Source organism: Parasteatoda tepidariorum, chromosome X1, assembly GCF_043381705.1.
Source record: "Parasteatoda tepidariorum isolate YZ-2023 chromosome X1, CAS_Ptep_4.0, whole genome shotgun sequence".
Lineage (NCBI taxonomy): Eukaryota > Metazoa > Arthropoda > Arachnida > Araneae > Theridiidae > Parasteatoda > Parasteatoda tepidariorum.
The window spans coordinates 1,262,327-1,285,848 of NC_092214.1; the positions used below are offsets into that span (position 1 = coordinate 1,262,327).

Genomic DNA, 23,522 nt, shown 5'->3' on the forward strand with positions numbered 1-23,522 from the left:
GTAACATACAATATTATTTTAACAAAAAACACATAAATATTGGCGAATGCAATGCTAAAATACGTCATGTGGGAAAAAGACCAGTTCTATGTCTTTACCCTCCCTCCTTCTTTTTAGTTGTATAGGAATGTACTATGATATTTTCTTATTTCTTAAAATTTTTTGTACTTAATTGTCAAAAATATTTTTTTTAAATTTCCATGACACTTTCTTTTAAAATTATGTTTAATGTAGTTTTCAGTTCCATATTAATGTAGTTTTCAGTTCCATATTGTTTAACTTAAAAGCTTTTAATTTATTTGAAAATCAAGACAGAAACTAATGTACTTCCTTCTTCTACGACTCTCCACACATTAATGGAGAAAGCAGGTGAAGTGTTGCTATAGGTAGAGAGTTCTGCTCTACGCCACCTGTAGCACATTTCTATTGCCAATACTGCACATGCTTTTACCTTGGGAGAGATTTTAAACATTTAAAAAATAATTTTATGTTTCTTTTTTCAAAAAATCCTTCATAAAACTTAGATATAAAAAAAAGATAATTTCATTTTTTAAATTCACATACTAACCTCTTCGCCTTCCAAAACTTCTAGCTGCATAATGAAGGGGGAAAAACACATGTTTTAAAGTTTTCTTTATCAAATTTATAATATAATAAGTAAAAATACTTCATTTTGAGCATAAAATTTGGTGCATTATCTGACCACTTCTCACGGAAAACAGTAGTTATTAATAGATTAAAAATATGAATGACTTAAAAATTTAGATTTACAACATCCTAATAAGAGAAAGTGCAAAATGAAAGAGAAAATAATCTTTTATATAATTGGCTACATTTTCATTAAATAAAAACAATCATCAAAACAGCTGCATCAATAACAACAGCTGGAATAAAGAAGTTATAATACTGATTAAACAAAAGATACAAAAATGCTACAAGTTAAAATATGAAAAGCATTATGCGTGCAATGTGTGTATATTAATAAGTAAAAAAAATAGAGAAGTTCATATGTTTGAATTTAAGAAAGGGTAAAAAATGAAACAATACCCAGTAAAGAAAACACATCACAGAATTAGTTTGAGTTCACTTCCAATTTAAATGCGCTCTTAAGTAATAAAAACTTGTTACTTTTAGCAAGTTGTTTTAAGCTATAACTTTTTTCTAAAAAAATTATGTTTCAAACACATATGGAGACAAATGCTTATTTTCCTGTCTTTGTTCAAAGATGTAAACAAGTTTTTCATACAACAAATTTTCTTACAACTAATAAGGCAAATAGTTCAGAACCACTGATCTTTATCAAGATAAGTAAAGAAAAAATGGTGAATGCTACACATTTCCTTTTACTAATGCATCATACTTAGAACATTCCCTTCTTTAAAAAACTATATGAAAACTAGTAGTAATAACATTATAAAAATATATTGAAGCATGCTTATTAAATCATAGCTATAGAGTTTTAAAAAAAGCATTATAATGAAGTGAAGGAATGTGTGAATCAAAAATACCCATGCAAAGGTAGATATACACAGAAGATATTGGCTTATTTTTATCAAATTACCTCTAGGAAATTTCTTGCTACCATTGTATTTCTGAGAGCCAAATTCCACAGATGAACCTAAACAAAGAGGCCTTTTTTTACAGTTTTTATAAATCGTTCTGGACTAGTATCACGATTTATTAATATCCAAATATAATATTTCAAGACAAACGAGTTTCATCTTGAAAAATGGAGAAGTAGTTAGAACATAAAAAGAATTTATAAAATCTTTTTCAATATTATTTTTTTCATTATAGAAATTTATTTACTAACTGTATCTTCTATTAATTACACATAAATGATGTGATATACTTTTTCTAGCCCAATTAAATATTTTTGCTTTCATTAATTCCCTTATTAATAAGAATTACTTTCTGAGTTTTAAGAATACAAACAAAATGGAATATTAATCACACAAAAAAGAAAGAAAAACATTTTTACTAAAAGGTTTGTGAGAATTTAGAGCATTTCAAATGTTTTTTCATAAAATTTTGTTATGTTTGTTGAGATGTGAAATTTTACAAAGTCCAAAACAAAAATCTTAAGGACAATTTTTAAATATACAAACTGACTATTGTTGATTTTGAGAACTCTACTCTCACTGTAAATACAAAAATATATTTACAGCATACATAGGAACAAATTTAGTCAATAAAAGTTAGAAATAAAAATTTAAATACTTATATGATGTGAAACAAATCAATAATCTCCAATTTATATAAAAAAATTAAATTAACTTTAAAATTATATATTGATAAATAAAGTGTAAAGAAATGCACATTTGAAAAAGAAAAACTATCTTATGACTTGGCACTTTACACATTTTTCCCAAAAATTGTGAATGTTTTGAGGATTACAAACTCTGACCATGTGAAGACTGCTAATGGAGATCGACGACAACGTAAGGTAACTTAAAAATGGCACAGACACTCACAAGGACTTCAATACTATACAAGGATAAATACTATACAATGAAGAATATACATGACAAAATATCAAATAGGCAACTTAAAAATTTAATATGATGATGGATGGACGAAAAATAAGACATTCACGATAACACGTAAAAACAATTGTGATAGAAACGGTATAGCAGTGAATGAAATGTTTACATCTAGTCATCTTAAGAACAATGCAAACATTTATCAATGCTTAAATTATTGCAACCAATGAAATTCTGAATAATTTCCGAAATTTTTGCAGCTTCTAAATGACCAACAGACTTATAATCACAATATGAAGAAACGATTTTTCAAATTTTTCAGAGCATTATGAAACGTAAATTTTCAGCTGCTTTTCAGATTGCATGGTCATTGTTTCAACAAAATATAGAGTGAAAAGTAAAAAATGACTTACGCTGGAACACTTTTTCTTGCAAAAATATGGTTAAAGTCCAAATTTTACATGTTGTGCTTTCCTTTTTTTTTTAAAGTGTGCAACTGTTGAATCATTAATGATTTGGCACAAATTCTAAGGCTAAGTTTCCAAGATGTGGCTAATTGGCTAAGTTTCCAAAATGTGGCTAATTGGCTAAGCTTTCAAAATGTGAAAATGGGCAATTTCCCTTTTATGCAGGCATCAAAAATAAAATTTTAGATGTTTTTTTTCCCACTTGTGATGGTTACAATTTCTTTCTTTTGATGTTGGTTAGGTCCAAAATTAATAAACTCCCATTGAACTTCAATTGATTAACTTTACTTTTACTTTATTTTATACTTATCACCAATCGCATGTGAGCTTATTTTAGAGAAGCACAAGCACATGGATTTATGATCTTTAAAATATAGGGTGTAGCTGCAAGCTGGGAAATATGGTCCCAATAATTTGGCCACGACAGATGTCCAAAGTTTGGGCCCCTTAATGTTAATTTTACTTTTTGTCTAATCAAGAGCTTTTTATTCAGAGATTAATAATTTTTTTCACACAATAATGAAATTTGTTTATTCAAAGGTAATTTTAAGCAAAAAATAGCTCATGGTAATTATTTATTATTTTTTATTATTTTATTTAAGAAAATTTTTTAACAAATTGAATTGTCAGGTATACAATTTTTTACACCATTTTAAATAATGTAACTTTACATAGCAAAACACTAATTTCCAGAGAAATAAATTGAATAGTTTTTGAGAAATCGAATTTTTAAAAAATTCGATTTTTCAAGAGCTATTCGACCTAATTTGCATTTTGCCATTGTAAAATTACATTCTTTAAAATGGTGTAAACATTTTTATATATTTGACAATTCAAATTTTTTTAAAATTTTCTTAAATAAAATCAAACAAAATAATAAGTATTTACCATAAGCTATTTTTTGCTTGGAAATTATCTTTGAATAAACAAATTTTATGATTGTGTGCAAAATTTTTTTTATTTACTTAAAAAGCTCGAGAAATGGTGAAATACACAAAAAGTAAAATTAACATTAAGAGGTCCAAACTTTGCACTGCTCTCCTTCGCATTTCTTTTCACTATGTCTACCACCGCAATTCTGTGGGACAGGTGAAGTGCATCACTTTGTATTACATAATGATAGAGGAAAAGGAGATTTTCATCACTTTCACCAACACAAAGTGCTTTCATTGCAATAGTACAAGGATAATTGCCGCCAACATTGAAAGTTATCCTACTTAGTGCACTATGAAGACTTAGCGAATGATTAGTTATATACCATGTCACATGGTATGATATAATGAAATTTATAATTTTTTTATTATAAATGTTCTAAAAAATTTAGATCATTTAAGAACACTTTTTTTACCAGGAATTTAAGGACAATTTCGAGAGCTGCCTTAAATAGATCCTAATTTTATTCAGATTGACCATTACAAAAATAATTTTCATTCTCATAAAAGAAATCATAATTGCTTTTCAGATTCATTTTTGAAATTGTCTAGAAAATATTGTTATTACACAAAAACAAAACAAAATATCAATTAGTAATTTGTAATACTTTAGTATTAGCAGAGTTATCAAAGTTTTTTTTCGTAATAAAAGAATATTTAGGAAGACAGGAAATTTGTTAACAAATTATATTTAAATTCCAGTTACTTTCTAAAACAAGTTTGTTGTTCTCATAGCTTAGGACCAAGATATTGTAATTTTATTTTTCAGCAATGTTTAAATAAATTTTTTCTTGTAAAAAAATTTATTGTCTTACAAAAATGCTTAAATAAGCATAATGTAAATCTTTTTATAACTCACAACTCACTCATTTCCATTAACTATATTTTCTAATGAAATTAAGAATTTGGTAGAGTATGTCAGTTTTAAATAGTTTTTTAATGAAATAAATTAATTATGCCTTGAAAAATTAAAAGATAAATACTGCAACATAGTAGGAAAAAAGTAATCATAAGATCGAGTTATTCAGGGTGATTTTTTATCAGTTATAAGTTAAATTATATTTGTACTGGATGACACAAGAACACTGGAATTTTTAAAGTAATGTAATTTGCACAAATAAACACACGAAACTTTCTTTATATGAAAGTGCATGGATATAGTGTGCCATTTTAGTTTTTATAACAAAATATACCATCAACTATCTTGACATTTTAAAGATGTACGCCATGCTGGCATTCACTTTCTAATAGCATGTTACAAAAACACTGGAATGTTTAGTGTTGCAGATTTTCCCATATCTTCTTTAGGTAGTGGGTTTGTGACATTCTGTTGAAACTAATTTTTCAATCTTAAAGGTGACATCAGAAAATGTTTTACACCAAGCATTCAGGAGTTTCCATATCAAGTTATAAGAATGTGAATATTGTCATGGAACATATATTTCGTATGTCATCTTTCAAAAAATAAAAGAGAATAGATACATTTTATTTTAAAAACATACATGGTATACTGTATACATACACTTTTTTTAATAATTTCTTTTTCTTGAGTATTTTGTGTAAATTGTGTTACTTCAAGATTCCCAGTTCTTTCTGTCTCACCCTGTATATTTTGGTTAACAAGTTTAATATTTTAACAAAAAAAACTCAAAGTCAAAATTCTATTCACAACACGAAAATTGATTATTTACACAAAAAAGATCAACTAAAAATTTGCAATGTTTTTTGACTAATATTTTGATAAAAGTTCATTATTTTGAAGTTTTTCAGAAAAAAACATATTGAGGAATATATCCCAGCTAAGTAATTTCAATGATATAGTTGGACTTTTTATTGAAAGAATTAAATTACATTTGCAGATAAGATTTTTTAGTTTTAAGATGTATTACAAATGCATGATAGATGAACTTGAAAAATAATTATTGTATAAAAAGAACTTCCCTGGAAACTATAGTTTTTAAAATCTTCGAATAAAAAAATAATGAATAAATAAAACATTTTTATAAGATTTTTTTCCCAGACAAAATATGGCAACAAAGTTTAAATTCATTTGTCAAACTTTAGAATTATAGTGCAGATATAGTGTTCATAAAATAATAGTTTAGATTAGTTTATTTATTCTAAATTACAATAATAATTATGAGCAAGAATGAAAAAAAAATTATAAAAGATTTTGAATGAGATATTAGTAGCAAATTTAGTTACTCCAAGAGTTAAAATTTTGAATTCTTAAAAAAATGTTATTGTCACCATATTTTACAATTAAAATACATTTCTTCGGCTCTTTCATTGGATATGTAACATCACACAGGCTGATTGAACACACGTTTCATGCACATGACCATGTTAAATCTAATAAAAATAAAAAATAAAATAGAAATATAAATGCATAATTCAACTAAAATAAAATAATAGTCTAAAACATCATACAAAACAAAATATAGCAAAAAAATGAAACAGACCTTCAAAGGTTGGAAAAATAAAAAATAATTAATTTAAGGTTTTTAGAACAAACAGGAGACAAATAATAATAACAACAATAATAAAAAAAAACATAACACGAGACAGTTAATATGAAGGTTTAAAAAAATAATACATATTGTTTATAAATAAAATTTTAAGTCTACACAATTAATATTGAAAGGAAAATATTTTAATAATACAAAAACTTATTTGCTGATATCACATTGACCTTTGACAAATCAATGTCCAACACTAAACGAAGAAAAAATAATGAATAAATAATGATAATTTTACTATTTAAGTTGTAAAAGTGTATTATAAATAATATTTTGAAATGAATCATAGGCTCTATGCTCCACAACAAAGTTATTGTTTCCTCACAAGGACGTTTTTAATTTTTTGTCCTATATATGGAAATTTTAAAACATTTATCTTTTTGATTTTACAAAATAGTTGCAAAAGAAAGTTAGAATTGGTTGAGACAATACTAGGGAAAGGGAGAATAACAGATGATATAAATCACTCCCACTCATGGGTGCAAGTTGGAAAAAAGACCAAGACTGAAAATTTTTTGACTGAAAACATATGCAAACTATCTAAGAAAGCTTTACCATAATACATCAAGTTTGAATACTGTACAAAAAATATTTATTCATCTGTCTTTTGATAAAATAACAACAGGACATAAGAAAGTAGACCAATAACGTAGATCTAAAAAATATTTTTAAGGACAGAAAGAAAAAAAATTCCGATTTCCGTCTTCGAGTCAGTCTTGTTTCCGTCTTACTTCCGTCCGCGGACATTTTCGAAAGACGGAAATCCGTCCTGGGGACGGAAGACTTGCACCCATGCTCCCACTTCTTAGTGGATGAAGAGGTGTTTATTGTTTCATATCCTATAATTGAGGAGATTTTAAACACTGTAATAGACAACAGGCCAGGAATTCCAAAAATGAAGACATGAGAGAGTCAAACCACATTAGATTGGTAAACTCTGCATAATGAAATGCTAAGATCATTCAAATCTATTAAAAGTGGATTTCAAATGAAAGAAAATGTCCCAGACTCTATTTTCAACTTGCTCTTTAAGAGGATGCTATACCATGGGAGAAACTTTTCTTTGCAAATTTTCTTTCACCGCCATAAACTAGTTAAAATTTAAAGTTTAAAAAAAAATGGGTTCAGATGAACACAGAGTTAGACATGAAGTTTCACACACTGAAACAAAATTGTCATAGTATCAAAATGAAAACAAATTATGAGAGGGTAACATAGGATTACACAATCCGAAAGTTCTCTTCCAATAATTTGTTTGCATTTCGATATTGCGAAATATTTTTTTCAGCAATTGAAACTTCATGGCTTATTTTAGGTTTGAGCATCTCACTTTAAATATTAAATTAGTTATACTTTAAATACTAAATTAGTTTTGAAAAGGATTTGTAAGTGAAACAGAATTTGTGATGAAAAGTTTCTCCCATGCTATAATGTCCTCTTCAGTGAAAAGATTTGTAAGAAAACTTAACAACACAAATTGCAAAGCAATGTAAAATTATGGAATTTTTCTAGTAAAATCAACATATCTGCATATAAGTAGTGCCTATTATTCTCTAAATTGATGAATTATTTTCAATTTGCAGTAGTGTTTTAAAATTATTCCAGGGTGCGTAGCCAAATCTTTGGATCAAAAATAAGCACTTTTTAAAAACTTTTCAAGCACTCAAAAAATTTATATTGAGTCAATGATATTACTGAAAAACAAAAATTNCCAAAAAGAAACGGGCGTAAATCGAAACAATCAGTACTTTCCCACATCACCGAGTGAATTCAACTTGACCCTGAACTCAGAGCAAAAGTACCCTTACCCCCTACGTCTAAAAAGTGTTAGAAGTAATATAAAATAAACAAGAATAAAATTAAATTAAATTAAAAAGAAAAACATTTCATAAGGATCTGATATTCTCTATCCGAATTGGAGCACTCGGGTTTCGGTTTTAAGTGTGCGTGCATGCGCAAGTCATAACGTGTGGGTACGACATGAAGTCGGTGTGAATGATTACGTAGCAAACACCCCATTTTACGTGAAATGCATGGGATCCACCAGATATCACTGAAGGAAAAAAAAATTATTTGTGGTAAAAAGCACTTTTTAAAAACACCAGCTGAAAAAAGCACCTTTAAAAGCTTTTAAAAACGAAATCCCCAAAAAAGCACCTTTAAGTACTTTTTACTAACGCTATTGCATAAATATGTTTAACTTAGAATAACTTAATACATAATATGTTTAACTTTATTTTTAAATAAAATCCTACCTGATTTCTAAGCATTTGAACTTACCACACTGATTGAAAATTTTGTAATATTTAAAAAAAAAAAAAAAAAAAAAATTATAAAAATTTCAAGCTCTGTAAAGCGATATTTTCTAGAACAAGTATTTCAACGGGAACCAAATTAATCGTCATAGAGAGACTCCACTGCATATGAATTACAGACATTAACAAAGGGTTTTTAATTTTCTTAGTAATGAAGCAAAATCAATGTCATAATCAACTTAGCAATATTTTGAAAGAATTTCACATGCTTCACATAGCTTTTTGCATTGGGATTGGCATAGCAAAAAGGTAAGAAGCGGGAGTTATGCCAGGGATGAGAGTGGTCAGAAAGTAAAAAAGAGGAAATCCAAGAATATATATATATATATATATATATATACATATACATACACGCACAAAAATTTGACAAAAAAAGTGTGATTTTTAAACTTGTAAACCATGTGATTATAAATCCCGATATGAGGCTTTTAAATCACGTGAATATGATACGAAAATCGATGTCTGATATTAAAACCGCAAAAACAAATCATGACATTGAATTTTAAGCTCGCATGAATACGAATCGCTACACAGGGTTAAAAAAAGCGCGTAAATACAAATTGCGACATTGGATTTTTAAATCTAGAAAATAAGAATCGCAATCTACGATATTTGAATTGCCTGAATAAGAATCGCAACTTTCAACTTTTAAATCAGGTAAATAAGAAAATCGATGATTGATATTAAATGAATGAGAATCGAGATATTTGCAGAGCCTGGACTTGGAATTTCTAAAAGGCTTGTTTGTATTGTTTTTGTTTAGACATAATAAATAAAAATTTACAAGATTAATTGAATGAGCAAATCAATATTTTCACAGCAAATCCACGTCTATAATTTTTTTTGTTTGCTTTCACATCAGAAAACAGGAAGCAGCGACGTCTGAATTACGAAGATATGAGCTATCCGGAGGATGGATAAAAATACGGAAAATCTGTGCTTAAAAGCGGAAAAAATAGCTAAAATAAGTAAAAATACGGAAGGGTTAGCAGCTAGGACATAGTTTGAATTTTCTGTTTATCTTTGAAAAATCGTAAATAAATAATATAATTATTTTACTTCAACGACTGAATTTTAAAAAAAAGCGGCATATTTATAAAAAAAAAATCAAAACTTTTAGAAAGCGGAAAAATCTAATCCCTGTATAAATCACAACCAGTTTTATCCTAAGGAAATGATTTTTAGAGAAACTTCAGAGGGAAGGAATGAGGACTTCAATACTTTCGCTCCGCAGAAAATTAAATTCCTCATAAAATATTTCAACTTGTACAAAACAAAAATTCCGCGGAAATTAGCAAAAAAAAAGGAAAAATCTGAACAAAAGCGGAAATCCGCGAATCTGCGGAAGAATCACATCCCTGTTATGCACTGAGTTTTGATTAATTCACATTTTTAATATTACAATACTCTTCTCATTCAGTATTTCAATGCTGTGCAACTTACAATAGAGATTTTACAATTAAAGGCTAAAAAAATTCCAGGTTATAAAATAACATATTCTATAAAACAGAGGTATTTCCCACAAGGTAGTTAGTCCAAAATTGTATGTAGTGTCAGAAAAGTAGCGTATCTGAAATGTTCTATCAGCATTATGAAACAAGTCAAATCATTCGCAGATTTCAGTTCTACCTTTCAGTGAAAATCCATGCAACAAATATTTCTTTTCCAAACTTGGTTTGATAAATTGGTGATAAGTATAATATTGTAATTGATTTAAATCATTTCAAGTGTTAATTCAAAATACTGAGCTACATGGATCAGCCTTTTTTTCTGTTAGCTGTGAGGAAATCAAATTTTCTGTAGTTTATTTTTAATATACATGAAAAGTTTTTTAGAATTTTATTACTTCTAATTTTGTCTGCCATTGTGAACAACTTTTGGTTGGTGCCAAAGGCTGTAGAGTATCGAAATTGGTACTCTACAGTTGATAGAAAGTTGGTGCCAAAGGTTGGACAAATTGTTTTACATCTTAACTTATGTGACAAATGTTTCATTACAAAAAAAATTATAGAACTTTTAATTGACAATAGCTAGAATGGATTTTTGAAAATGCTACCTTCATTTGAAGTTGAACTTTGGAAGATGTTAACACCTTCCTCTCAGTATGAGAAAAAAATTCTGATAGTTTGTTAGCAATGTACGAAACATGTATGTAAATTACAAATAAATGCTCAATCAATTTTTATCAAATTGAATAAATTTCCTAAAATTTCTGACATTTTGTAACTCTGTAAGGAGATCCCTATAACATCTTTAAACAATGTCATTGCTATATGAAAGTGTACAATGGAATCCTACTAAAAACTGATGCATGAAGAAAATAAGTGCTACTGGTAGATTTTAGATAGCCCACAATTTTTTGTTCATTCAAAAAACAAAGCTAACTGCTGTACGTTCTTCTGCGCACATATATGCATTTATTTTTTTTTGTACTCAAATAAATAAGAAACAAGAAAAAAAGACAATCAATAATCTATCTTCATTTTTTGAATAAATTGTATGTTTAGTAAATAGTAAACTGTTCTGCATCGAATAATTTTGATCAGCAGAATATTTTTAATTTCTTAAAAAGATTTCATTCTTAGCAAGCTGGCACTAATTCTAAGTTTTCATTTAATAAAAACTTGACAATAATTTAAAAAGGAATTTCACTTTAAAGGAAAACAGAAATTAAAGTACTAAAACAATTGATTAGTATATTAAAGGAAAAAATTATAGACGTGGTAGCGTGAAGAATAAGAAACAGTAAAATTCGAAAAATGTTGAAGTTTAATTAAATAGTTCTTAAAATAATTCTGCAAAACACGTGTGGACAGGTAATTAAAAAATTTATTTTAAGACTAAGATGATATATAAGATGTTGAGAAATTTTAAGATGATTAAAAAGGTTGATTACATATCCGTATTAATAATTATAAAATGTATAATGAAGAAATTGATAAATATATTAATCTAAATCTATGTATACGTTCGTATATTATAGAAATTGCATCAATTATTGAAGGAACAAATTAAAAAATAATATTAAAAAAAAGCTGATGTATGATCACATTTAATCAGAAACATACTTTTATAAAACTAGACATTCATTTTTTATTCAATAAAATGTTTCATTCAGATCTCTTTATTAAATCACGAATAAATTTTTGGACGACTAAAAGAAGAAACATCGTATTTTAAATTTTAAAAAAAGGATTAGCAATCGGTTACTAGCAAAAAAATTTTTTTATTAAATTTTAAGCTACACGCACATAAGTCACATTTCTCGTTATCTTCATTTAAATATTAATTGCTCCATTTAAATATTTCTTCATTGCCGCCAAATTATTTTTTTAAAAATTATAAATTTTTCTCGGATTCTACTAAATAAAAATTGTTGAAACTTTAAATTTTGCAATAGAAAAATACATAGATTAATATGGTATAAAAAAATATTTTTTTGCATGAATTTATCTTTGGGTAACCAAATTTTATGAGTGGGTGCAATTTTTAAAAAAAATTGTTTAATTGGTTTTAAAAATATGACTTAAAAACGCAATAAGTGAAATTAACATTTAAGGGTCTGCAATCACCATATAATTAGCATATTTAAGGTCACCTCCAGAACCATTAAGATTGACACTTAGTACGTAAAAATCTGATCATTAGAGCGAAAGTTATTCATGGTGATATCTTTTTTTTTTGTTGCTCACAATACATATGATAGCTGGCTAAATGACTGAAATCAGTCAGCAAAATTAGTTTCAACACCTCCCTCTGAAATAGGTTCACAATGAGCCTGAGTGCCACTTTGTATTAGAACCACACAAAAAAGCTCTGCAAAAAAAGGCTCAAGAAAAAGCCAGGAAAAAGACTACTGGAAAAAGCATCAAGAAAAAAAGCACTACTTTAACAATTATGTGAATCTAATGACTGATTAGATTCCGACTGTTAAACATGAATTCAATATAATTTAAGATTTATTCCAATGTAAATAGATACTTTTTAAAAAGCTTAGAGCTTGCCAAAATGAATTTTTAATGCATATTATGATTCTTTTAATTGTATACATTATACAATTATATAATACTAGGAGGCTTCGCCCCCTGCTCGCTGGCGCTCACCAACCCCCGGAACTGCTTTCGCAGTTCATTTCGGATTGCTTCGCAATACAATGCTCGCTTTGCTCGCTCATTGGATACGTTCTTAACGTCTAGTTTTTGTATACTTTTTTGAATACTGAAGTTCCGAAAACTTTTCACTGTAGAAAATTCTAAACCTGTACATTTCAATATTAATTTGAAATTGCAAACAGTTCACATATTTTTCTTAATCACACTATTCTAAATTTCAGTTGTTGAGAAAAGTAACTGTTGTAAGTTTTGTTTTAAAGTCTTTCCCACCAGAGGGCTAAAGCCATGTGTTGTAAAACAATATGAAATAGTAGTCTGCCACTGAACGCCGGATGTAAAGCATCGGCTTTGATGAAGATAATTTTGTATTTTTAATTCTCTGAAGGGCGCCACCTTAATAATATGGAATTTGTAAAATAAATGTATATATTTTTGATTGTTGATGAAGCCCATCATTTTGTGTTTTCATCAGTGTTCAGAAGCAGAACAACTATAAGTTTTTTATTTTATCACAAAAATATAAAATGTATAAAAAACAAAGAAAAGAGTAAGAAAATGAGTATAGTCATAGAAAAAGTTAAAATTATAATATAGTATTTGTCAGTTAAAATAAAACTTTTTGTTTAAGTCATTGCTAACAATTCAAATTTCTCCGAGGCAATTCTAAAGTATAAATTAAGGTAGTATTGTTAAGTTGAAACACAATATTTTTAGTTTTGATGTCAACAATACAATTCAATTTTTCACAAAAACGATTGTTTCCATTGTTAAGTTCAATGTCAACAATTCAAATTTTTCTGAGGCAACTCTTAACCTCTAAATATTATTTTTTTTATGTACACATTTCTAAATGTCAGTATTCAACCACAAAACAACTTAAAGTCCTCAAATTTAGCATGAAGTTGTAAAATGTAATGAAAGAGGGTCATAGCAATAATGAAAGTAGAAGTAAAGTTAGTACTGTAAAATTAAAACAATATTTTTAATCAATGAGCCAAGTTCTTCAAGAAGCAGTTGTAGAAGTAGGTTGTTTATTTAAAACTTTTTATAGAATTTCTTTAAGAACACAATTGTTAATTTGGGCATTTGGCGATACAACACTTTTAGAATTGAAGGATTTGTTACGTCAAGCGCTCAGGTATCATAATTTTGATCTAGTTGCGCTTCTATGTCATTTTGATTTATGTTGCTAAGTTAACTTTCAAAAAATTCTATGGCTGGCAACAGCATTTTTATTTTTTAAGTTGTTTATTTTTATTTCTTTTAGAATTCGTTATTTTTTTAGCGAAATGTTTTTTAACCTAACAGAATTCTTTGCCGACTGTTTTCTCTATGAATGAAGAAAATAAAGTAAATATTTAACTGTTGTGAAAAGAATCTTATTTAGTTGTACAAAGTACTTCAGCCAAAATTTGGGAGCCACGTAAGAGAATTATATATATTAGATCAGAAACACATCATTAAAAGGCAGAATGCTTTGGTGTTTTCAAAACAAAGCAAACGTTGCCACCGGCGGAAAAGAAATACAGCCAAAATTTGGGAGCCACGTAAGAGAATTATATATAATAGATACTTCATAGTATTATTATAAATAATGTATAAATTAAAAATAGTTTCTCAGGAAGTTAATTTTGTGATAAGTAAGAAACATTGATAAAAATTAGTCATTTCATACAATTCATTCAATCATTTTTTAAAAATCACCTATTAATAGAGTATTATCACAACACTATCAGTGTATTTACTGGAATTCCAAAAAATTATGGATCTGTTTAAAAGTCCTAAAAATTTTGTAAAAAATTAAATAGTGCATAAAGTTACTTCTATGAACAAAAAATTGTACTTCAGTTATTTTTTTAAAAAGAAAAAATATATAATTTCATTGCAATAAAAATTTAATTACTTTAAATTTGGGCTTAATTCGCTCTACGGCCCAAACCAAATTGGACGTAAATTCATATCAAAGTTAATTTTTTTTTCTGGATCCATTTTTCAAAAGCCTTTTTTGGGGTTCCCTCCATTGCTTTCTGTTCTAGAATTTTCTTTTTAGTGCTTTTCCGATGCTCTTTTTTCTGTTTATCATTTGTTACAGTGTAGGCGTTCAAGATGTGTACAACACTGAAGTATACTTCAGATTAAGGATGTATTTTCACTGTGTATGGATTTTAAATGTGATGTATTTTGAAATAGATATATCTATACAATATGCATGCGATGTGACTTAATTGGACTGTGTTCTTCGATAATGATATGTTCATGAGTACTCAATGTAAGAGTAAATGAATCTAGTGAAATATAAATAGTTGAAGAAGTATACCTAAACAATCCTGGGTGACTGAGATAAATGGCTTGCATATTTTGAATCAGCACATTTCAATTGCCTCAGAAAATGTATAGAATACTAAGATATTGGCAATTTTCTTAATCAGTGTATTTAGTTTGAGAATGGATAACTAGTCAAATTTTCTTTTTGTGATTTATCTAAGTTAACTGCTAACCGAGATTAAAGCCAAATATAAATTGTATTTTCTTCATAAAAGTCACTTCTTAACTCTGAATGTAAACAAATATCTGTGCTTAAGTGCGCAAAGTGGTTTTCCTTTCTTCATAAATGCACAAAACAAACCTTGTTACACAAAACAAACCCTTTCAATCTCTTCCCTTGCTTCAGAGAAAGTCTTTCTTATGAGGCAAACATAAACATCAAGCAAAAATAATTAAAAAGCTCAGCCCCATTTGTGTTGTGTATTATTGAACATAAAAACTCTTACAGGTTGCTCTATAGACTGCAGGAACTACAAAGTTAAAATTTGGAATGCTGAAAGGGCCATATTTGTTTATCAACTAAGAGCTTAAAAATTTTTTTCCCTTCAAAATTCTTGCTCAAAAGTTAGTCAATTTTACGTACTTTATTACGTAAATTTTTTCTCAATCATTTTTGCTTTACACTATATTTTGCTTTGCTGCTCGAAAGAAATCTAAAAGACTCAAAAACTTGAAATTACAAAGGTGTGTACAAAAATGTAAAAGTAGTTCAACGAAATAAGAAAATAATAAAATTCGGTTAGTAGTAGTTGCTAAAAGGCAATAGCAGAGCTGAAATTGAACATGCTGATAGGACCATTTTGAATTATAGCTTTAATTAGAGTTTTTTTAAAATTCCTATTTGTTTGAAAGTTATTGCAATTTTAAATCTTTTTCAGCATTTTTTTAAAATACTAATTATTTGTCTACACTGGTGTAAGAAATTAAGAGAATTTGCAGACTTGGTCGATTATCTCTAGAACTACTGGACCGATTTTAACGAAATTTGATATGTCCATACAGTAATACAATACAAAACAAATAACCATTCAACAATTGTAATACACAAGCATGATCATGAGTAACACTCATTGGAGTCGGAAGATATGAAACACCGGTTGCAGAACAAAAAAAAGTGGGTTAATAGGGGGTATGGTCCCCTCTTACTGATATACAGGCCTTGCAGTGTGATTTCATACTTGAAATAAGGCAGTTTATCATTTCCTGTGGCAATTGGTCCCACTCGTTCAGCAACGCTGTTTTTATTCCCTGGATGATTCTCCGAGGGGGTAGCGAGTTGCAATTGCCACCCCCAGAGCGTCCTAGACATGCTCTATAAGGTTACGGTTTGGAGACCTGGCTGGCCAATCCATCCAGCGAATATCCTCCCAGTCTAGAAATTCGTCGATCAGAAGAGCTCTATAAGGCCTCGCGTTTTGTCCATTAAAATGAGCTCAAGGCTAACTGCACCCCTGGCAAAGCGAACATAGGGCTCCAAAACCTCATCCCTATACCTCACACTAGTCACAGAGTCTCTTTTAAAGACATGGAGAGGTGTGCGACCATCGAACATGATGCCTGCAAAGTCCATTAAACCTGCTCTGCCATAATGGTCGCTTTCGCCGACATTGGAGGGTAGGTAGCGGGTCCCTGGTTCTCTCCATATGATCGTACAGCGAGAATCGGTGTTTAGGCTGAACTGTGACTCAGCAGTGAAGAGAACGGTCACCCATTGATCCATACTCCAATCTCTCTGCACCACACTGAATGGGCTCTTCTGTTCGTAGAAATGAAGTGAGGCAAACAGCAGGTCTTCGTACAAACAACCCTCTCTCATGAAGACGTTTGGAAACAGTCGTCACCCTTGATACATTGGTTCCTGTGATGACATACAAGTCATGAAAGAGCTGAGAAGTTGTATACATAATGGGTAAATGGTGATCTTCTCTGGGCGTTGTGGCTTTCGGACGACCTTGCCCAAGCTTTTTCTTGATGGATCCAGTATTTTGGAACAGTCTCCATAAGTTACACACGACGCTGGGCGTTAAATTGAACTCTCTACAAATCTGGACCTGATATTGGCCTGCTTCTAGCCTCCCCACAATTCGCCACTTCATTCAATCATCTAAACATTGGAGGATACTCATTTTTACTGTTACAATTTGACTTAAACCTACTGCTACAAAATAGCACCAAGAAATTCGCCGAGGTGTGCTAGCAAACGAAATGCGTCGTAACTTATGCACACTTATAAAGCCTGCTTCTCTACTGGCTCTGCCTACACACATGTGTACGCATAAATATTTGATGTACAAGATTTGTATTTTTGTCTAAAAGCAGTGGTTTTACATTCAGTTCAGTTCTTTTCATGAAATTCGATAAAATATGCAAATTCTCTCAATTTATTTCACCAAGGTATTATTATAGAAAATTGATCTCTTTTTGCAATTTTCAAGCTCATGCTTGACTTGATGTCAAAGGTAACAAAAAATCAAAATAATAGTACTAAACAAAAAGTATGAGAGAATAAATAAAAAATATGAGAGAGGTTAGATGTTACCAGATATAAATTTTATCATTTATTTGAAATTTTTAAAAAATATAAAGACTGAAGAGAGATAAAAATTGTTTCCAATGCAAACTTTTATATGATATAAGGTTATGTTAGATATAGGCTTCTGTTATATGTTGTAAACAAGTAAAATTACCTCCAATTTATTACTGCTTATTGTGCCACATATTCTTAAGTTTAATTTTATTCCAATGTGCAAGATTTTTTTCAAATCCAGCTACCCTGTTATTTTGCTACCAATAACATATTGACAAAATATGCTTATGTATACAGCGTAATGTTGTGTAGTTTAAACTATAATCTATAGCATGTGATTATAATAAATATAAAAAATTTCTTTCCTTTAAAAAGTAAACCTAACTTACGAAGTTTTATGGATAATTCATATTATAATTATTCTTAAAATAATATTTCTAATGCTGTACAGGATTAAGTAAAGCTAAATGAAGTAAATTTTATTAGAAAAAGAGTTAAATTTTTATGGCTGTTAACATGATAAAGAGTGGAAAATATATCAGCTAAATGCTTAAAATTATTACACATAACTTCATAATTATTTAAAATAAGGATACAGAGCTTCAACTGCATATCTTTCTTTTAAGAAGTTTAATGTTCTCAAAAACTAGCTTACATTTTCGTTATTTAAAAAATAAAAAAAGCATTTTAGGAACAGACTAAAACATTCGACAAATGATTAATTACCTTGCATGTTTCCCATACTTTGAATGTTGTTAGTGCTGTAACTCATATATCCTGAAACAAAAAGTTAATGTTTCACTACTTGCAGCAACTCATAAATTATGTACTTTCGTTTAACGAAAAAAAGAACAAAGATACATGTAATTTGAAATAATTTCACAAAGTATTCAAATTTAAGAAAAATAGCAAAAACACCAACAATATTCAATAGGAAACAAATACAGGGAGGATTCTCTAACTTAGACTAAGAGTTTTTAATAAATTATAACAGAAAAACAGTTGGTGTTAAAAAAAAATTGCAACAAATTGATGTACCAGGATAGAAATATTTTCTGTTTTTAATCATTTTTTTTAAATAGTAGTTGGTGAAAAAAATAAACATGAAAATTAAAGAAAAACTGAAAATCATATCACAATTTTCAGATAATTTTCAATAAGTGAGAATCACATTATATTATCAAAATGTCCACCATCAGCCACAATCACGTCATAATCAAAGAACAGAATTTTTATATATCAAGACAAAAAATAAAAAAACAGGAAAATCTGATGAAAATTTTTCTGATTCTTTTATGCATTTCTCAATAGTTTTATGACCATAAGTTTGATTTAAAGAAGAGGGATTATTTTGAGAGTTAAAATTTCATATGAGTATTTAGAGAGGTGAAAAATTTTAGATATGAACAGTTGAACTGGGAGACCCAGGGAGGGTTTTCTCCCTTAAAAATACATATGTAGGATAAGATAGACGTGCGTAAATGTTGCAAGAAAGAAAGAAATGTACAGTGACTTATTGAAGAATGGCAAAACTATGATGAGGAATTTGTAAAAAATTTATTATTTACGATTACTGAACGAGAAAAAGGTGAAAAACTTAAAAAAGAGAAGTTATAATGTGAACATAAATTAAAACCTTTAGGGTTATAAATTTTCAATAAAGAAGTTACTAGCGTACCTAAAGCTGCAATGGTGAATACAGATTTATTATGATTTTGAACTAAATATGAAACTTACTTAGATATTATAATTTTTAATTTACTTAATATTTGTTCACTAAACCTTTAACAATATTGTCAATTGTACAAAAATACAATAAAAAATGGAAGATGAAAAACTTATGTACAATATAAAACAAGGTCTTGAATCACTTTCTCAGGAAGAAAGTGGGAAAAGTGAATGACGTAAAAACACAAATCAATTGTGAAGGGTTTTTTAAAAATAAGAAAAATTAAGAAATGGTAGGAAAAAAAGAGGGGTACTAAATTAATAAGAGTTCTGCAGTCCCTGCAATTTTTTCATACAGCCATATAGTGTAGCTAATTTTCATGTATTTATTTATTTTTACTATCCTTAATAACTTTTATTTTGTCCTTCAATGTAAGGAATTTTTGTTGAAATTATGACTCACATTTTGATAATTCATTTACTTAAGTTCTTATTCAGATCTCCCTTCTTTCAGCATCTATTACATGAAGAAAGCAAAACGAACTCACTCAACAAATATTGGTCAGGTGCATGCACAAATAGCTCAAATTACAAACAGGAAATTATCATAAGCTTCCTGCATTAGCTGATTTACAAAGACAGCTTAGTGCCTTAACCACTATCTCATTAGGGTTCAGTATTTCATTATTACTATAAAAAAATTAAAATAGCCATATTATCAAAACGGTAATATCGATATCAGTCAATGTTATCAAAAAGAAGTATCAATGGCAAGTATGGATACTTTGATAGCATTGATACTTTTTCACTAAACAAACGTATGCCGACCTTCTTTAACGAAAATATCAAAGTACTACTCACATTTTTTGGGAGCAATACTAAGGAGCCAACTGATTAAAAATTAAACAGAAAAATTAACTTTTAATCATACTAAACAATTTAGAGTAATTTCTTTCAAGATTTTATTATTTATTTACTCTTTGTTTTGCTTCATATGTTACATTAGAATTTCTTGAATTAAACTTGTCTAATTTGTTTATGTGCCAATCAGAGTTGGGGGAAAAAGTCAGGATTTTTTTTTTTTTCAAAAAATAAATTTTTTTCAACCAGATGTCCTAGGATTTTTTTTTATAAAAAACTATTCCATCAAACTATTAGTTAATGCTTTTAATAACAATTCAAAAATGTCTACTTATGTTCTTAAATATGCTAACATAATAATGAAAAAAGAACTGAATACTTTAAATATTCTTCTATGTAACTTTACAACTCTGCTTAACAAGCAAATAAACACTTAACATTTAAATTTTCTTTTAGTAATATATGTTAAAAAGTGATTTCACCCCTTGCTTGTCCGAATTTTTAAAAAATGTAATACTTCAGTATTATTGAATAATATTATTTAGATGTATACAATTTAGATAGCAGAGAATTAGTAGGGATGTAACAAATATTCAGCTATTGGCCCTTTTTCCGAATATTTGGTCTACTGAATGTTCTCCAAATATTCAGCAAAGTATTTTTTGAAAAAGTATTTCTCGACAATTTTTCATTTTGTATTTGAATTTAATAAAGAATAATCTAAAATCGTATTTTTTAATATAATTTTAGATAATTCTAATACTAGTTTTTACATAGTAAGTTCTAAAACTTACACACGGCTTGTAAACTCATATTTCGGAAGATGAATGGAAACACAAAATATAAAAAAATGAAAATAAGTTACTTTATAATACTGAACCATGAGTTTTATACTGCTGTTTTTTAATTAGATACAAGCAAGTCAATTTCAGAGTCTTTTCAAAACATTTTGTTTTAAGAATTCAGAAAGATTTTTTTTTCCTCCTCATTTTTTGTTTTCTTTTTGCTTTTATTATAACACGCCATCTTTAACAGAACATTTCGAATAGATTTTTACGGCAAGGCAGATAACTAGTAACATAGAAAACTGTGATTTTCAATGTTAAAGTTATATTTTAAGAACAACCTTCTTTTTATTTCTCTTTTGATTTTTTATTATTAAATTTTTTTTTATCAGAGTTTTAATTATGGCACAGCATTTTTTAAAGAGTGTTTCTAATGAACTTTTTTCTGTAAATATGGCATGCTAAATTGAGATTGAAAAAATTAGAGATTTTTTTAGAGTTTCATTTTCAATTGAAAACTTTAAAGGTTAGGTTTCTTTTCTTTTTCTTTAAAAAATTTTTTTTTATCAACATTTTTATTATGACACGGCGATTGAGAGGGTTTCTATTAGACTTTTCCTTTTTCTTCACTTTTCTTGAAAATAAAGTTATAGGAAAACTGAGATGTTCGGCTTTAAATTATTCTTTTGAGAATTAAGAGAACACTATAGAAGAAACTTTTCATCTCAAATTCTCTTTCACCTCCATAATTTATTTGAAATTTAAAGCATAGTAAAAGTGAGTCCAGGCAAATCTAGAGAAAGTCATGAAGTTTCAAATGCTGAAAAAAAAATTTCATAATATCAAAAAGAAAACCAATTATGAAAGGATAATTTAGAGTTACTCAATGGAAGTTCTCTTCTAGTAAAGTGCTTGCTTTTTTGATATTTGCAATTTTTTGTTGTTGCGGCAATTGAAATTTTATGGCCTACTCCAGGTTTGCCGGAACTCTCATTTCTCACAATTTTAATTAGTTGTGAAGGTTAAACAAAATTTATGATGAAAAGCTTCTCCTGCGGTATAGCGTCCACTTTAGATCTATCTTTATTTTTTTTTGTTTCACTTTTGTAAACAATCTTTTGCTTTTATGGACATTTTTATAAAAGCTCGACATTTTTAAAAGCTTTTTTGATAGACTATATTTCTTTTAATGCTTTATGGAAAGTTTTTTTTTTTGGAAAATTTTATTCTTAGCATTAAAGTTTAGTTTCGAATTAAAGGGATTTTTTTTTCAATTTCTCTTTTTCAACTTTACAACTATTCCTAATGAATAACTATAGTAGTTTTCTTCCATTACCTTATACTAATAATCTAGCTAAGGTTTGATTAATTTTCAATGACTAAATTTATTTATGTATAAAAGTTAATATTTATTAAAAAGATTTTTTAAAAATGTTGCTAATCAGCTACCAAATATTTCATATTCGGCTGATTTGTTTGGCCGAACATTCGGTATTCGGCTAAATCACTATTCTTTACATCACTACATATTAGTATTATTAAGTTTCATGAAATATAAATTTTTTTAATTCATTGAATACTTACAAATTTTAATATATTTAAGGCAATATATCATATAAAATCAGTGTGCCTAAATGCAATATTATTTCATTTAAGTTTGTCTCATTTAGATCTAACTTGATCTTTTATTGGATACATTAGTATTACAACTTCACTTCTAAACAAATTTTTCTTGCCTAAATTGAATTATCTGCAACCTAAGCAAAAATATATCAGTTATATTTAGGACATTTTTGGTGCATTTAAGGTAACAAGTCCTTAAATTGCCGGTATTCCATCACAAAATTACTGTTAATACCTTTTCCTAACGGACCACCTATGTAGTCGATAGCATATATGAAATGTCGGCGGATAGCTGAGGTCTGAAATACAAAACTAAAGGTGGGGAGCAAGCTTTGTGTAAACAAGTGTAACGAATTGATTCAGATTCAATTGATCAGATTTACTACACTGCAGTGTAGTAAATCTGATGCTTTGGTGTCAAAGCATCCTTTTCATCTCTGAAACATTTTGAGGACAGCCACCTTACACTTTTGCCCTTTCTCAACAAAAAATACTATTTAATAAGATACAGTAGAGAACCTCTTATCCGGAAATCAGATAACCGGAAAGAAATGTGATAAATTATCCCACCAATTAAAAAAAAAAAAATTTTTTTTTACTTACAAGATTTTAGGATTTTTCTTACTTTTTTAAAAGATGTTTACTTTACCATCATTTTAGAATTAATCATTAGTTCCCTACACTGTCAGGAGAAGTAAAAATCTTGTACTAAATATCATCCATCATTCCCTTCCTCACCCCTTACTTATTTGTTTCTTTTCATTGTTAGCTTAGTGAGAAGGGGTGATTCATTGAACACTTGTTTCCTTATTATCTGGCCCTTAAGCAGGGGGAGTCATTACTACCAGCTTCTCACAGTGAGAAGTCATCATGTCTGTTTGCTTAGTCCAGGAGAGTTAAAACAA

At 28.4% G+C, this 23,522-nt stretch overlaps 1 protein-coding gene across 2 annotated transcripts in view; it reads right to left on the minus strand.

Annotated features, from left to right (window-relative positions):
- The window catches only part of LOC107444581 (cytoplasmic polyadenylation element-binding protein 2), a 68,135-nt gene that overhangs the window by 38,481 nt on the left and 6,132 nt on the right, over positions 1 to 23,522 (minus strand). Inside the window, exons 3-5 of one of the 2 annotated variants that reach the window (XM_016058754.3) lie at positions 18,407 to 18,457; positions 1,562 to 1,618; positions 569 to 592 (exon numbers count right to left, since the gene is read on the minus strand). In XM_016058754.3, the coding sequence (XP_015914240.1) occupies positions 569 to 592; positions 1,562 to 1,618; positions 18,407 to 18,457 (132 nt within the window). The remainder of the gene's footprint in view (positions 1 to 568; positions 593 to 1,561; positions 1,619 to 18,406; positions 18,458 to 23,522) is intronic. The other variant, XM_016058755.3, reaches the window with a different exon arrangement.